The sequence below is a fragment of the Rhipicephalus microplus genome, chromosome 1 (assembly GCF_043290135.1).
Source record: "Rhipicephalus microplus isolate Deutch F79 chromosome 1, USDA_Rmic, whole genome shotgun sequence".
NCBI classification, from domain to species: Eukaryota; Metazoa; Arthropoda; class Arachnida; order Ixodida; family Ixodidae; genus Rhipicephalus; species Rhipicephalus microplus.
In genome coordinates this window covers 210,459,948-210,473,496 of record NC_134700.1, presented here as the reverse complement: position 1 = coordinate 210,473,496, position 13,549 = coordinate 210,459,948, and the positions used below count along the sequence as shown (strand labels likewise).

Below are 13,549 nucleotides of genomic sequence, written 5' to 3'. Positions count from 1 at the left end.
TTCGACAGCACGACATGCCCTGAAACATACAAATCAATAGACCTCATCGACTGCTTCTAACGGACATCAATTCTCAAGAATGCGTTCGAATTATCAAACCGTCTTTGATGGCGAGGGCCAACCGCCGTTGGCAAGCCACCTTGGTAAGGGACACGTTCGTTATCGCTCTTTGAATCGCTAGCGTAGGAAGTGCTGTACGGAAAAATACAGGCCCACGATTGGTATGGTGCAACGACTGGGCTTCATTTTTTAACCTTGTCGCGCATATTGAGTATTAGCAGCGCTCAACATATGCGTGCGTCACCACTGTGATCAGCCGGCTATGAGCGGGGGATTGATAAGAAAATGATAAGGTTGAGCTAAAGGAATCTACACATTACATCACCACAGTCGAGTTCCTACTAATAAATATTCAAAAAGTGAGAAATGCCGATGTCTCACCAGAGGCGATAACCTCAACCCCACCTTTGAGAAAACGACTTCTCTACCCTTAATCAGTACCTCGTACTCTAAATCGTTAACCCGTTTTTTCTAAACACACGAATCAGGAAAAAAAGGAATAATGGGGAGAGGCGAGTAAGGGGGTGGAAGAGTACCGTCGAATATACAAGAGCCCGCATTTACAACTGGCGAGCTGTTTGTAACCGAAGGACTCGTCCAATCGCTGGCATATTCATATCACCATGATTGGACGGGCCCAGTCGGATAGGTCCGATCAGATTGGTCTTATTTGATGGGTTTGATTGGGTGCGCCGAAAGCGGCCTATCAGCGGCGAACAACTTTCACTTCCGATATGGTTTGTGGATTTCGATCCGTGCTTGTCGATTATTAGTCCAAGCTTTTAAAAAAACACGTCAAGTCAGCGTTTCGTGCTATGTACGAGTTGGCATTCATATAATATTCACATGTCATGCTATAAACTTGGCCCATCAGACCAGATTCGACAATCATTGCGCTCATCGAGCATCGTTGCGACTCCGTATAGTCACTTTATCTTCTGGGTATAAGTTCGCCCGATGAAGGGGTATGTGTTTAACACTTATCACATAATTTCCTTTGCAATCAGATAGAGTACAAGAACTTAATTCATCTCACTATAGTTTTTTTTTTTGTTTGCACTTTCGCGACTATAGTCTACGTATTGGCAAATAGTTCGTAAACATTTCTGGAAGTGCAGCAGTAGCAATGTATATGTCTAAAAAATTTGTTCTCCGGCAATAAAATGGCCGTCAACACAACCCCTATAATGAAGTGTTTACGAACGATCATTATACCGCATGGTTAAGTAGCGCCCTTTTTTTACAGGAACAACAGGGACAAGAAAGACAGGACACTCTTTATTGTCCCTGTTGTCTCTGTGGCAAAGTGCGCCAGCCATACACTATAACGATCAGTCACCAACTGGCCCAACTCTCAACGTTACTGTTTTTGTACTGTTTTTGTATGTTCTTACAAACACCATGAACTCCAACCACGCACCTGTCGGCAAGAAATCCAGAGGTGACGTATCCCGCCATCGACCCAATCCAGAAGGTCGTATGAAGAACATACTGCTTCCAGCTGTCCCCGCACACCCAGTTATGCTGTGAATGAAGAACACAGTTTGAGTACATATGCTGATGAATAAGTCTAATCGTTTCCTGTGTTACAATAAAGCACTCAAAATGCACTGCAATTTTATTGAGTAGTATAAACATGCGACCGACGCTACTCAGAACCTTTATGGAACTTTTGGGCTCAGTAGAAGCCATCAGATGATGATGCATGCAGAGCACGCGCCTCAGTCACTGCGTAGAGCAGTAGAGAATAAGGCAACAAGAAGCCAGTAGCATACTTTATTCCAAAAGAAGGCGAGCGAGTGAGTCGGAGTGAAAAAATTGCATAGGCAGATAAGATTAGGAAGCTTGCAGAAACAGTATGATCGCCGCAAGCGCAGGACCAAGCGATTAGAGAAACTCGAGAGAGGCTATTGCCCTGTAATGGGCTTAGTCCGGCTGATGATTATGATTATATAAGCACGATGTAAAGAGTTCAGTCTCCCCTGTTTTTTCTCGCATTTTCAGATCTTATGAAGTCATTCATATGTTATGCAAGACCTCTAAACTAGTATTGTTTCTTTTACCACTCAGTGAGAGAGACGGAACTTTATTGAAACAGAAAAAAAAATCAATCATAGCACATCTACGCAGTGAATGGTGATGGGTAAAGCGAAGTGTCCATCCGTATGTCCGTGCTACCATTCGTCCGCCCTTGCTTCCGTCTGTTTGTCTGTCTGTCCATCTGTCTGTCCACTCCTATCACCCTAGAGCACGCATCGGACGGCCAGACGCTTCACCCCACTCATCATCATTCACTCCATGTATATGCTGGCTACGCAGGATGAAAGAACGACCAGCCATGTGATGCTACAAAAAGCTTCGCCTCTAAAAATGACCGGCGAGTTACTCAGGGATCTGGCAAATGTCCCCGCCTAGGTGTCAGCCATGAGTCCTTGAGCTCTGGCGGGGGCCTCAGCCCGCTGAACGGCCCGCAGTTGGTTATCGAGAGCATGGCTGAGCAGTGCACTCTCCCAGCGCCTTTCGTTCAAGCCTACATCTCCGTCTAGTGCCTCACATTGGACACACTGTCATAACACGTTTTCCACGGTCGTCCTGGCCTCGCAAAACTTACAGCGTAACGCATAAAATTCTGGGTAACGGAGATTCAAGATCACCGGGTTTGGAAACGTTCTGGTCTGGCACCGTCGCCATGTGACCGCCTGCGTTTTGTTCAATTTTTGGTGGGGTGGCGGAAATTTGCATTTGGCCAGTCTGTGATGCTGGGTAATATTCTTAAAACTGGTGAGCTGACCTCCCACTCCCATTCCTCCCTTAATGTCACGGCTGAGGCAGTGGTGGTGATGTTGTCGGCTCAGTCTAAGTTCTCGAGTCACCTCGCCCCGTGTGCCGCCTCGTTGCCGACGAGCGAGGAAGCGTGGGCGAGTGCCCATAATTCGTAAACATCCTTATTTTCGATTCTTCCCGCAAGTGGGGGAGAGATGAACAACAAGATAGAAGGCAGGGAGGTTAACCAGGCACATGCCCGGTTTGCTACCTTACGCTGGGGCAATAGGAAGGGGGCATAAAGATGAGAGAGAGAGAGGAAAGAGAAGAGAAAGAGATAAAAAAAAGGATTGTCAGTCAATGGGTTGACGCGTATCCAGCGGTGGCACTACACAAAAGTTAGAGGTGGTCACGTAGCCCTGTAGTCCTCAAAAAGCACAAGACAGCTTTGACTGCTTTTTGAGCCGACGAAAGCCGAGGACGGTGTTCGAGTAGCATCTGCATCGAGAGTGGCCGATCGTCTAATTGTCGCAATGCGTTCCCAAAGCTTCTGTCTTTCAGAGGCAAATCGAGGGCAACGGCATATCAGATGGTCGATGCCTTCTTTGGTGCAGCAGACATCGCATTCCGCATTGTCAGTCAATCTGATCAGGGTTGTACATGCTTTTGTGAAGACAACCCCCAACCAAAGGCGACAAAGCAGTGGAGTTTCACGTCGACGAAGTCCTGATGGAGGCCGAAGTTCCAGTCGAGGGTTTATTTGGTAGAGTCTCGTATCTCTTATGCTTAGGGTGTTCCACTCCAGCAGACACAGACTACGTACCACGTGACGAAGTTGCTTTGCAGCGTCAGTCCTTGACAAATGAATCGGAAGGGTGTGCTCTTCTTGGTGCGATGTGCGAGCCGCGTTGTCTGCGGAATCATTGCCACTGATCCCACAATGGCCAGGTAGCCACTGAAACTTGACCTCGTGGCCTGTTTCTGTGACGTAGTGAAGAAGCTTGACAACCTCGTAAGTGAACTGTTCATGGCAACCTCGTCGAAGGACTAACTGCATGCTCTGTAGGGCCGGTTTCGAGTCGGAAAACGCAGCCCAATTACTCGATCTCTGGGATTCTTTGTACTCCAGGGTGCCACGCAAATCCGCAAGTTCTGCCGCCGTACACGTAGTGAGGTGTGACAGCTTGATTCGCAGAGTGATTCCTGTAGTTGGAATCACCACCGCACCGCCAAATCCATATGATGCTAGTTGTGGGTGAACCATCGGTGTATATGTGCACGTGGTCATTGTACATTTCGTGCAGCAGGTGCAAGCTCAATTGTTTTAGGGCTGACGAAGGCAAATTTGATTTTGTCTGTATTCATGCAATTGAAAGACGTACTTGCGGAAGTGTCAGGCACCACGGAGGATACACCAGTTTCTCAGCAGGCGTAAAACATGACGTAACCGACGCACGGTGTGCACAGACAATTGCACTAAATTTCGTGCGGGGCCTCACAGTAGCGAGGTTTGCCAAGTGGTGGGAAGGATTCCTGGCATGTTGCCTAAGGTACGTACGCATCGTTTCAATGGTGATGTGCGTCATGATCGAGTAGTCCTGCGCAATGGCAATTGTTTCTGCTGTCGATGCGCAGCGTGGTAAACCAAGGCATATCCTAAGCGCCTGGGCTTGAATATTTTGGATTATGCGCATGTTCGTTTTGCACGTGTTAGATATAACAGGTAGGCTGTACCGCAGGAATACAATAAATAATTTCTTGTACAGCTGTAACATAGACTCGACAGACACTCCCCAACTTTTCCCGGCTTCCCTCAAGTAAAATTCGTAATGCCTTGGAGCAGAAGCGGCTATTGGCGAAGTTGTGAATTGTCGTCTGGGAGTCGCTGATAACCACTTCGGCCGTAGTGGTAGCCTGCGAGCGCGATAGACACTTTCTCTGCTGTCTCCACGTGCTCTGTGCGTACCGTGACGCTAGTCTTGCAAGCGGCCACGAAGCCGTGCCTGCGCGCATACCTCGCCGCGTCTACGAACACTGCCTCCCTACATTTGCCATACTTCCTCTGAATTTCTCGTGCTCTCTTTTCCCTTCTACCCCTGGGGAATTCAGGGTGCATGTTCTTCGGCGAAGGAAGGATGACTAGTCTATCCCTTACGTTGCTTGGTACGTCGATTTTTGACACCGTGCTGGGCGTGATATGTGATTCGTAAACTCTCTAGTATGTGTCTGCCCGTTGTGCTTTTTCAAAGGCGCTCGTACTGCGCTGTTGTCTGTGTCTCTATGAATTTCTCCAGCGTGTTGTGCAGACACAGATCGAGTAATTTACTTCTGCTCGCGTTCATCGGTAGCACTATCACCTGTTTGTGCGCCTTCCTGATCAAACCCTCCATCTTTTTTTCTTTTCCGCGACCTTCCACTTGAGGTAGGATTGTACAAACGTACGTTTTTCGACTCATTACAAAGGCCTGAACTAGCCTTTTCATGTTGCCTCTTTCATTCCGCTGTGTCGGTTTCCTCTGCCTTTTAGTAATCTGATGATCTGGGCAACCACGCCTTCTAGCCTTCCGATGGTCTCTTCGTTATGGCCATTGGCGCGATATGCAAGCCAATGGCCACAACGTGTATAATATCTACCCTTAGCACGTGTCACACATTGGATGCCGTCAGTCATATGCCGGGATCGTCATTCACCTCACCGTTCGGCTCGCGGCCCCTTCGCGTGGGTTTGTACGTTCTGATTTTCCCGCAGATCAGCTTAGGCCGGTGTTCTTCAAGTATCGCTCAACAGTCTCGATCGCACGTTGCAACGTCTCTATTCTATGTGCCCGTCACAGCCCTCGGTAACCGACAACGTAATGTCGTCGGCGTAAAGGCTGTAATTGAGTCCTATTTTTTACAGCTTGGCTGGCAACCCCACGAGAACTATATTGAAAAGCATGGGCGATATCATGGATCTTTTGGGTGTACCGGCGCTACCCAATTCTATTGCTATGCTGCCCCAAGGTAAGCTTGCTTTTCTATTCGTGCGAAAATCTTGATCGTAGTTGTACGTTCGTTCATCGAAATCTAATTCCCGCATTTTGGTCAGTACGGTTGAGTGTGTTACGTTATCAAAGCCCTTTTTCAGGTCCAGGCCAAGTATGGCCTTGATAGACCTCGTGGGGCATTCTATTACCTGGTGTTTTATCTGTAGCATCGCGTCCTGCGTGTACAGGTTTCTCCTGAACACCAACACCGTGTAGGGAAGCAGGTCTTTACCACAGAAGCGTTTTTTATTCTACAGAACGGAGCTGTTTAGGAAGGAGGTTTCACTGAGTCATGCGCAAAAACTCGATGGGTAAGTGCTACTCCAAGTCTATATGTGGCCAACAGCTTCTACCATAGCGCAGCTTCTACCATAGCATAGCCATGCACAAAGGCGTGCGAACAGGAGAACTGGGGGAGAGGCTGCCCCTTAGTTGCCTAAGAGGCGGGAAGGCACTAAATGTCCCAGGGGGGGCTGCAATTACACCCCCTTTCGTTGGAAAACCACGCGCACGCTTATAGCCATGCATAGTATGTGGCAAGGAGGGAGCGAAGTGATGGTGGAAAAAAAAAGATGTGAGCGTACGGAGGCAGGAAAGAAGGAGGAGAGAGTGTGAAGTAGATACGCAGCTCCTAGCATAGCGTAGCCATGGATAGTATATATCCAGCTAGCAGGCGAGAAAAGAAAGTAAGGGTGAAAATGAAGGGGGCGGATGGTATAGCATGGCCATGCATAGTACGGTATAGCAAGGGGTGGGAAAGAGAAATGAGTGTGAGGATGAGGGAAGGAAGTAGGGGAGACGGTGTTTCGTAATCACGTTTGATACAGTTTGACAACATGTGGGAGATGGCAGCAAGGGCGAGGAGAAGAGAACAAAGAGAGGAACGTCACCAGCTCCCCTGTTTACTCGGTTTGCGCACCACTAATGCATAACTGCCCAGATTATATCTATCTATCTATCTATATCTATATCTATATCTATATCTATATCTATCTATCTATCTATCTATCTATCTATATCTATCTATCTCTATCTCTCTATCTATATCTCTATCTATCTATCTATCTATCTCTATCTCTATCTCTCTATCTATATCTCTATCTATCTATCTCTCTATCTATCTATCTATCTATCTATCTATCTATCTATCTATCTATCTATCTATCTATCTATCTATCTATATATATATATATATATATATAGATATATATATATATATATATATATATATATATATAGATAGATATATATATATATATATAGATAGATAGATAGATAGATATATAGATAGATAGATAGATAGATAGATAGATAGATAGATAGATAGATAGATAGATAGATATATAGATAGATAGATAGATAGATAGATAGATAGATAGATAGATAGATAGATAGATAGATAGATAGATAGATAGATAGATAGATAGATAGATAGATTATAAACTGTCGTCGGCATAGATGTCTCAACACAACGCCATACACACGCACACTTTCGTAATATGTATGCTTTCGTGGATAATGCGCATTGCAGTGTCATGTACTTGCCAAACTCTCTCCAGTTAGCTTTCACTTTTCGTACCATTTGTACGGCATTCACAGGCCGATGCGTCTGCGGCAACAGTACATGGTACCAAAATTTAACTGGTCCCGACGCTAATAACATTCCCAGCCTTTTGATTCATTTTTCACTCTTCCAGACCACATGTTGCTCTGTATTATTTAGAATATTTCTATGTTTTCAAGAACATCCGTTATAAGCAAGTATTTACAAAGAGAGATAAGGTATAAAGTGATGCGGATATTTATTTTACCTAATTTTCACTACATTCGCTATGGCTAGCCAGATAAACGATTAAGCAGGTACGCATATTGACCCGAGTGAATGTGTGGGTTTGAACTAAAGTCATCACGCACCTGACGAGGAAGATTACGCTCTAATGGAAATGTCTTTTTTAAATGCGAAGCATTTCTTAGCGAACTTCAGTGACCTTGAGCGTATCTGTCTATCTATCTATCTATCCGCTTACGTATGGCTGCTCTCGTGGTCACCCACTTAATTTGGCATGAACCAAAATTAGCATGACCCGGTAAGATGGTTTGACAAATGCGACGAGCTGCTGAAGACATGTATAATGTCACAATCCCGTCACGTACATCGTCAAAATCTTCCCGCCAGACAGTGACACATACCTACGGGCGGGTATGTGCCACTGGTATGCGGTTATGTTCCACAGAGGATTGACACTTAGTATCTACCCAGGAACGACGAGAACCCACATGGGCAATTGTAACGCCCGACATCAGCAGCGTTGGTAGAAATACACGACATCGATAGCGTTTACCCGACGAATGTGAATACTTAATGTCAGGGTACCAGCTGGAATCAAACTCAAGCATTCAACGTGGCAACGAAGAATTTTACCACAGAGCTTCATCAGGTTTCGGAACTTCTTTTCGAATAGAGGCTAATCTTTGTGAAACGTCAATAGTGGTTGTAGTGCTGCTTACCCAATTTTATAAACATTATATATGTACTCCTTTGATACACCCGTCACGTCGGTTTAACGTCATTTGTGGTTAGTTGTCATGCGCTGAAGCTGATTTGCGTAGCAGTGTCAAGGGCCAGCATCCTCGCAAGCATCAAGGCTTCATACCAGCTTCTGGTGTTGCTAATACGTCTGCATGTTCGAGTTGGCATCGTTGCGCAATGGCAAACAACTCCTTATATAAAAATTTAAACTCTTCAACATATGTCTGTGCGTGCAACGTTTGTACATATATTTAGAGTAATGTTTTGACGTGTCACTCGATAAAAAAATTTCAACACGGTCACCTTCCCTCGGCATGCTTCGCATATTGTTGATTCACAGGTACTTGGGTTCTGTCAATTTTTTTTTTCGCCAAGCATCACTTATTATCCGCAACTATACGTGCCATATGAAGAATTTTATGGTGCAAGTCATCCGCGCATATTACCCGGAAATCACGATAAAGAGCACGGTGCGCAAAAAGCTTCACGTAACTTCGAGTTCGGCACTTTTTTTCGTAGGCAAAAAGTTAAAGAGAGATGGTGACACTCATTAGCATTCGTGTAATGAAGCAATATCGCTAGCGTGAATCAAGTGCGACTTGTTTTGTTGTAACCTTTTGAATTATACGACAGTACATGAACCGATTCACTTATACATTCTAAGAAGTGCGCACTGTCGAGTGAATTATTGAACCCGAACTATCCACGATTTAATAGGTCGTCATCGATCTCCATTGCTAGATTTGCTTTCTGCGAGTCTGCTGAGAAGGCATCCTTCACGAATCTTCAATGCAAATTCGTTACCTCTTTACGTGGGGTGGCCTCATAAGCACATTTTCAGCTCAAATACTCGCCAAATATTGAACGAAAACTTGTGCCAATTTTTTGCCTCGCTGATCTGAGAAAGCCGTATAGCCGCAGACCTCGTAGAAACGGCATGACACCGCGATTGGCCGAACGTAAAATGAGCTTAGCATTTTAGCATTTTTGAATGTGACACCTTAGAGAAAACGTTTTATATTGCTACGTGTGTTAGCACACACAGCTTGTGCGGTCTGCTTCAAAGATCAGCCATTTACGTCACGTAAAAATCTGTCAGAACTTCGTCCCGTCAAAACTGCTTTGTCGAAAGGCTACAGAGGAGTCCTCAACATGGGACATAAAGTGACACGAAAGAAAGGCCCTTCAATAGAAGCGACAACCTATTCACAATTGCGGATATGATCCGCAGCTTCAGAAGACGTAAACAGCCGAGAGAGAGCAACAAGAAAGAGCTGGCTACATTAAAAGCTAATTATCCGATGTTGTATTCAGCGAAGCCCAGGGCTTAACATCAAGGTATGGTGTGTATGTGAGGCACGTTCAGCTTGATCAAGACACGGTCACGTTGCGTCTAGCAACACAAGCTATCCGGTGCTTTATGACACACGCTGTTTCTAACCACTAACATACCTGAGATTTTTGTGATCACTCGTAAACAGACCACGTTCCAAGACCTATGCTCGCTATGGTTCGCGTTATTTCGTGAACTGCTTAAAAGGTAATTTTGGGCTTTCGAGATATTGTTGCCCCTTACTGTGGTTTCCATGTAGGTGGGTACATGATAAAACGAAAAAAAAAAGAATACTGTTTGTTTCGTTTTTTTTTTTTTCAGTTCAAGCTCTCTTCAAAGGTCTGTACCAGGATCTAGTTCTGTCTGAGCACTGAGTTATAGACTAATAAGTTACATATTCAGGCATATAAGTTACATAAGTTACATATTCATAAGTTACATAAGTTACATATAAGTTACATAAGTTACATATTCAGGCATATCGCCCAATCAGGAATAAGTGAGATGACGCTGAGATGCAGGAGGGTGGCTTAAGTCGTACGCCTTGATCTTCTCAACTGAAGTACATCAAAAGACACCCGAAGATGTTAATTTGCAAGCTTATTCCGGCCGTGGTGGTCTAGTGGCTAAGGTACTCAGCTGCTGACCTGCAGGTGGCGGGATCGAATCCCGGCTGCGGCGGCTGCATTTTGTAGGCTCGTGTGCTCAGATTTGGGTTCACGTTAAATAACTCCAGGTGGTCGAAATTTCTGGAGCCCTCCCCTACGGTGTCTCGCATAATCAGATGGTGGTTTTGGGACGTTAAACCCCACATATAAATCAAATAAATTTGCAAGCTTATCATACTCCAAGCACGTTACCTCGGTTGACATGGTCGAATACAGGTCGCCGTACTCGTAGTACCAACCTCCTGGACACTGCTCCGTAGTGGTCCCGTTATCGTCCACGGCACCGATACCCAGTTCGAGGCGGCACGTTTGTCTGAACGACGTGACCGAACCGTTCCACGAGTAGTCGTCCGAAAAGCTCGAATTGGGACCCTCGGACACCGCGATGGGACACCAGTAGTGTTCGGGCACGATGAGTATGAACACTTGGGACATGTGATTGAACGCGAAGTGCGCCGTGGCCGTGGTGAGGAACACGAGGGCGAGGATCGTCTGAAAGCGGCCGAAGCCGCCGGACTTCATGAGGGCCCCGTCGAATTCCATGGTAGCCGTCATCCTGCGTACTTGTGGTGAAAGGCTGTCTCCGCAGCTGTTGACTTGCTTCGTACACTGACAGTTTCAAGATACTGTGCAAATATACGTTTATTACAGGGGCCGATGAGCTATCGAAACTGTAGCTCCTCCCTTTTTTTTTTTTACGTATCGACGAGCGTTTCGGATTAGGGCGCTAGGTTTTGATAGGCACGTGGGACCCTACAATTAGTGGCGGGAAAATTTACAGGATGAACAATCCTGTTTCCACTGTGCGTGCAGTTACTCGTGAATGCGGTTACGAAAGTACAGTAAAACGTGCTTGACGGGTGATTACGTCACTGTCGTTTTTTTTTTCATCCAACGCACTTTTAAATGTAATTTGCGCGATAAATGCTTACGCAATGGTTACGCGTCATGGGCGCGACAACGTCCGCCTCGATGATTTGTTGTCACTGATTTAGCAGACAACATTAACCATGACGGGATTGCAGTTTGTCATTACTGAAAAATAAACAATAGATGTCAGTTTAGCAGTAAAACAAACTACAAAAAATTCTTTACGTTCACCGCTGACTGGCAAGTTTATGAGCCCCTGAAGGGAAGTGCTTGTAAAGTCACGAGCTGATTTCGTTGGTGGTAACCTGGTCAAGCCTCGTAAAACGCTCGTCTGGTTGGGTATAGGCACAAACAACGCAGCTGCGTATTGCTATGTCGTTCTCCCAGGTTAGGTTTTTCAGTACAAGCTACAGGCTGTAATTTTGTTGGTTTTTTTTTAGAAGAGCCCGCTTGCTTCGTCAAATGTGCGCTCCCTAATCTTTCTCTGTCACCTCTCCTAACAACCGCACCACACGGCGGAGCATATGTAACGACACCGGCAAACTGTGACGGACGGCAGCTTACGTTACACGCAGAGATTCTCAACGCACTCGGTCTTCTCGCTTTTCAAGCGAGTTTACGATGGCCTTGCTGGTCGACAACACCTCGGCGCGCACCGATTGCACGTACGGGTCCGGACGAGGCCCGCTGCAGCCGCCAGCAATCGTGGTGGAAGGCCCAACGTCAGAGAGAGCAGGCGCAATTGCTTCCGGTGTTTGATCGGTTCGACTTCGATCCCTGGTTTCGGCAGATGCAGAGCAGATTCCGGACCCAAGTGGGGCACCATGTAGATTTCAACGTGCACGGGATCGAGCCTGTTGAGGCGAATAGCGTAAGCAGGCAGGCCGTCCCCTAGTCAGCCTAGCTACTGCGCCCACTGTACCTCCTCCTTGTATACCTAGACTGCAGTCTGCGGGTTCATTCGAGACCGACACGCTCTCTCTGCTCCGGTGTCGTTGTTTGCACTAGGAAAGAGAGACGGGTGGTAAAATGAAACCAACAGCGTTGCAACATGAAGAAGAAGCTTAAGGAGAAAGCATGGATGAGACACACGTCGGCAAATGGAGCCTGAAGCTTATCTAAACTACCTTTTCGCGCAAATCGTAAAGGCTGCGGAGAAGATGTGTGCCTGTGACACTGGTTGTGACGCCACGAGCGGAAACGACGTCCCCCGACGGCCCGCCGTGCAACCGCTGTACGTAACAGGCAATACATCATGGTCCCGCTAAAACTGCTTCCTGTAGTGGGAAGGGAGCTGAGCAGGGGGTAAAAAGGGGCACTCGCCCTTTGAAGCACCACCAGCACTCTTTACCTCCCCCAGCCGCTATTCATCTAGGGTTCCTTCCCTTCGAGACGAAATCCTGTCGACACTCATGTACCGAGAGCTGTCTGGCCGATATCGTGCCTGGCATTTCCGCAGTTTGTTAGTAAGCCTGTTCAGAAAAACTAAAATCTGTGAGTGAAAAATCGCCAACAAACAAGAAACCATCAACGTTACATTGGCTCCCCGCTACATTCCCTGCCCATGCTCATCTTCATTTCTCCCTATATGATGTCCTTCACATATGTCTCTTGCTCGCTCACTCTTATGAAATCTTATGCTTATTTGCATTCGCATGGCTCGCTGCGTCCTCTTCAACTTCAGTTGAACTTTTTTTTGTAAGCCTCTGGGCTTCCGCACCGTAGGTAAGTATTGGCAAGGTGAGGTTGCTAATTACAGTTCCTGCTGTTGAGGGATACGGATAAACTGCAATCTATAATACAAGAATACTTTCTGAAAACACTCCATGGCCTTAATCTGCTATAGTTACTTCAGTCAAATGGCCCACGTTTACGGCACCCTTTGACTATACACCTATGTGTGATGCATGGCCAACATTTAGTCTGCATGCCAACAACACCTCAATAGACAATTCATCTCTTAATAGTTTAGCAACCTATAAATGCAATAAACGCAGCAGGGTTATAAGTTCAGTGGGATTTCACAGAACGAATGTGTCGTATTCAGTGCACTTTGATATGTCCATTTCTTCGCCCTGGCTTCCTGGTTAGCTCAATCGGTAAACCAACCAATGCTGATTGTATTGTAGGCTGATTGGTTCAATAGCGCTTTATTTCGGGCAAGTCGGTCTATACTTGGAACATAATGCTTGGCTGCACTTGAAAACAAGGGTAAACAAGAAATGTACGCAGAACGGGCGAGAACGGGCCCGTTCTGTGTACATTTCTTTTTCGTCCTAGTTCTATTGCGATAGCAATT

General features: G+C 46.1%; 1 protein-coding gene across 1 annotated transcript in view; it reads right to left on the bottom strand.

The window, feature by feature from the left end:
• LOC142805238 (solute carrier family 22 member 3-like) overlaps window positions 1-12,224 on the bottom strand; it is a 38,279-nt gene extending 26,055 nt beyond the window's left edge. Inside the window, exons 1-2 of the mRNA XM_075891168.1 lie at window positions 10,573-12,224; window positions 1,481-1,584 (exon numbers count right to left, since the gene is read on the bottom strand). Of these exons, the coding sequence (XP_075747283.1) occupies window positions 1,481-1,584; window positions 10,573-10,935 (467 nt within the window). The 5' untranslated portion in view covers window positions 10,936-12,224. The remainder of the gene's footprint in view (window positions 1-1,480; window positions 1,585-10,572) is intronic.
• Between the last annotated feature and the right edge of the window lie 1,325 nt (window positions 12,225-13,549).